The 2,761-nt window shown below is 40.6% G+C and overlaps 1 protein-coding gene across 1 annotated transcript; it reads left to right on the top strand.

Annotated features, from left to right (window-relative positions):
* The first annotated feature begins 1,004 nt into the window (after positions 1-1,004).
* LOC105036332 (transcription factor IBH1-like) lies at positions 1,005-2,213 on the top strand. The gene has a single exon (XM_073243926.1). The coding sequence runs from the start codon at positions 1,476-1,478 to the stop codon at positions 1,935-1,937; it is 462 nt and encodes a 153-aa protein (XP_073100027.1). The 5' UTR covers positions 1,005-1,475; the 3' UTR covers positions 1,938-2,213.
* The last annotated feature ends 548 nt before the right edge of the window (positions 2,214-2,761 follow it).

Below are 2,761 nucleotides of genomic sequence, written 5' to 3'. Positions count from 1 at the left end.
GGATACTTGACATGAGATTTTGTGGCTTATATTTTCTTTCGATATTGTCTATATGTTATTTTCAAATTGTATTATAATTATGCTGGTGTGAGTGTGTGGGGTTTTTACTGGACTGTAAAGCTCATCCTCCTCTAACTTTCTTTTCTTCTCAGAATTGTAGGATGTTCATGATTGGCTATGATTTAGATATAAATAAACGAATGAATAGATAAAGTGTCTATGATATTTGATCAGATGATTGAAAGAATCAAATTTATAATTATACAAGTTTTATCAATTGTAATAAAAATTAGATCATTATAGATATTGAGTTTGAAAAAAATTTATAGATCTTGCATATTCTTTAAAAATTTATTCTAAAAATATGTGGCCATTGTATATCCGATCTAAATATTGAATTTGAGATATGACAAAATTTAAAAAAAATAAACAATGGATTCGAATTAATTTCAGTAGTCAGAATTGCAACCCATTTACTTAGATGGAACAAATTATGGCCTGTATTCTTTTTTTTTTCTTTTGGGTAAACATATGGCCTATATTGTTATCGGATCAATCACGTACACAAACTTTTCCCCGATGGCATTGATTGCAAGACTAACAGCAAGAAAAGGAAGCTCGGGGTCCTCCCCACGTGTAGGCGGGTTGAGCTTGTAGGTTTAAGATGCCTCTTCGAGTAGGTATCCTGAGCCGGTAGTTTATTGCGGACACCTGCTAAAACCCGGGGACCGAAAAATTTCGTCGTTGCAAGGGTGCCCATGGGGCGATTAATTCGTTAACGAGCTGTACTTGTGACGCGCAAAGTCAGCAGTCACGACGAGGACAAGTGGGCCCAGGTTCTCATTTCATACGTAAAAGGTGAGGATGCGACACGGACATCCAACGGAGGAAGGAGAGGAAAGGGAAGGTTCCATCTTCAAGTGGGTCCTTCCCTCCATGTGCGATCATGTGGTGGGTTGCCATCAGGGTCCCACCATCCACTTCTTTCCAAGCGCCCCCGACCTCTTCCTGGTTTCTCCTAGCTAACTAGGACGTCATTCCAGCCCTTCCATGGCTTCTCTCATCTCCCACCTTCCATTCCCTCTCATCACCTTCTATCGATCCTTTCTCATCTTCTCTACCTCCTCTCCGATCTCGTGCATATCAACAACAGCAAGAAAAGAAAAAAAAGATAAGGCTATATATTCTTTTTCATGGATCCAAAAAAACAGTTTTTCCTTTGTGTTTTTTAGATTTTCTAAACAGAACCCCTCTCTCTCTCTCTCTCTCTCTCTCACGCACACGCATATAAGGTATTCATAGGATTTTCCAGGAACTTTTGTCAGAGCAATCTTCTTGTGCCTTTGACTTCCACGACAATTGGTAGACCCCCTCGTGTCAGAAGGAAATCTTGGCAAACCGATCATCATATCTTCAATATCTACCACCTCTCTCCCTATCTCTCTCCCCCTCCTCCCTCCCTCTCTCCCAACGAAATGAATAGGAAGAACTCCAACAAAAGCCGTAACCCTAATAAGCCCACGTTGGCCTTCTATTTTCTAAGAGCTCTGGCTTGCATAAATAAGAAGACATCCATGGCATCTTATAACCAGCGAAGCGGCACCATCAAGCGTGCAGCGTATGCATCCATGGCACTGGCAGCTGGCCCCAAAAGAGCATGGAGTCGTGCGGTGCTGTGTAGGGTTCTTTGGTGGGGCAGTTCTAGGCTCCATGGGTTTCCAACTCGCCGAAGGCCAAGAGCTTTCTTTCATCGGAGGGTCAGAGTGGCAGATCCTAAGCTACGAGAGCCAAGCAAAGCTGATGTCCTCCGGAGGCTGGTGCCCGGTGCCAAGGCCATGGACTTGTCCCGCTTGTTGGAGGAGACTGCACATTACATACAGTATCTTAGAGCGCAGGTTTTGCTCATGCAGAATGTTGTTGGTTCGGTCTCTGATTAGAATATCAGATTAAATCTCGATCAAAATAATGTTATAATGGATCTAAATACGTACACAAGTTGGTCTTTTTGGTAAGTCTCTGTATCCAGAAAGAGATAGTTCTTTTATATCTTGATGGCCCTTTCTACAGATATGTTATTTGTAATATTAATTGGAATGCTGCTGTTAACAGTTTGTTGTGATGTTCTTCGTTGAACTTAAACAAAAAATATTGTGATGTTCATAGATTTCAAAGTTTGTATATTAATGTAAATAACTTGATTTAATTTTGTGTGATATTCTCTCTCTCTCTCTCTCTCTCTCTCTCTCTCTCTCTCTGTGTGTGTGTGTGTGTGTGTGTGTGTGCGTGTGTGTGTGTGTGATTATCACTCTGTGGTTTTCTCGCTCTATGTATACTCATATCTTGATAATAACTGCATGTAAATTGTACTAATGGTTTAGCTGGTTTTGTAGGTGAAGGGAGGCAGAAAGCAGATGTTTTCGCTTGTACTGGTAATTTATATTGTGATATTTGTTAATGGTTCCGATATGCTTTAATTGAAATTTACGATAATAAATAACAAATATTCAGCTGTAATACTTGTCAGTCGGTCGTGGGTCCCACGCCTGCACCAACATATTAGTTTGTTCCTTGAGGCTTATATGCCCCATGATGGTAGAACCAGGAAACATACCCATCTGGGAGGGTTTTAGGGTTTTAACCAATTTGTATTGCATCCAACCACCAAATTATTTTTCTCCTTTCGAGGTGGGACCATCCATGTCAACACGAATATGTTCTGTATCCTCTTTTGCTTGCTCGATTGATGGTATATTTTAATTTC

The sequence above is a fragment of the Elaeis guineensis genome, chromosome 9 (assembly GCF_000442705.2).
Source record: "Elaeis guineensis isolate ETL-2024a chromosome 9, EG11, whole genome shotgun sequence".
NCBI lineage: Eukaryota > Viridiplantae > Streptophyta > Magnoliopsida > Arecales > Arecaceae > Elaeis > Elaeis guineensis.
The sequence above is the reverse complement of the archived record's forward strand: the minus strand, read 5'-3'. Positions and strand labels throughout refer to the sequence as shown.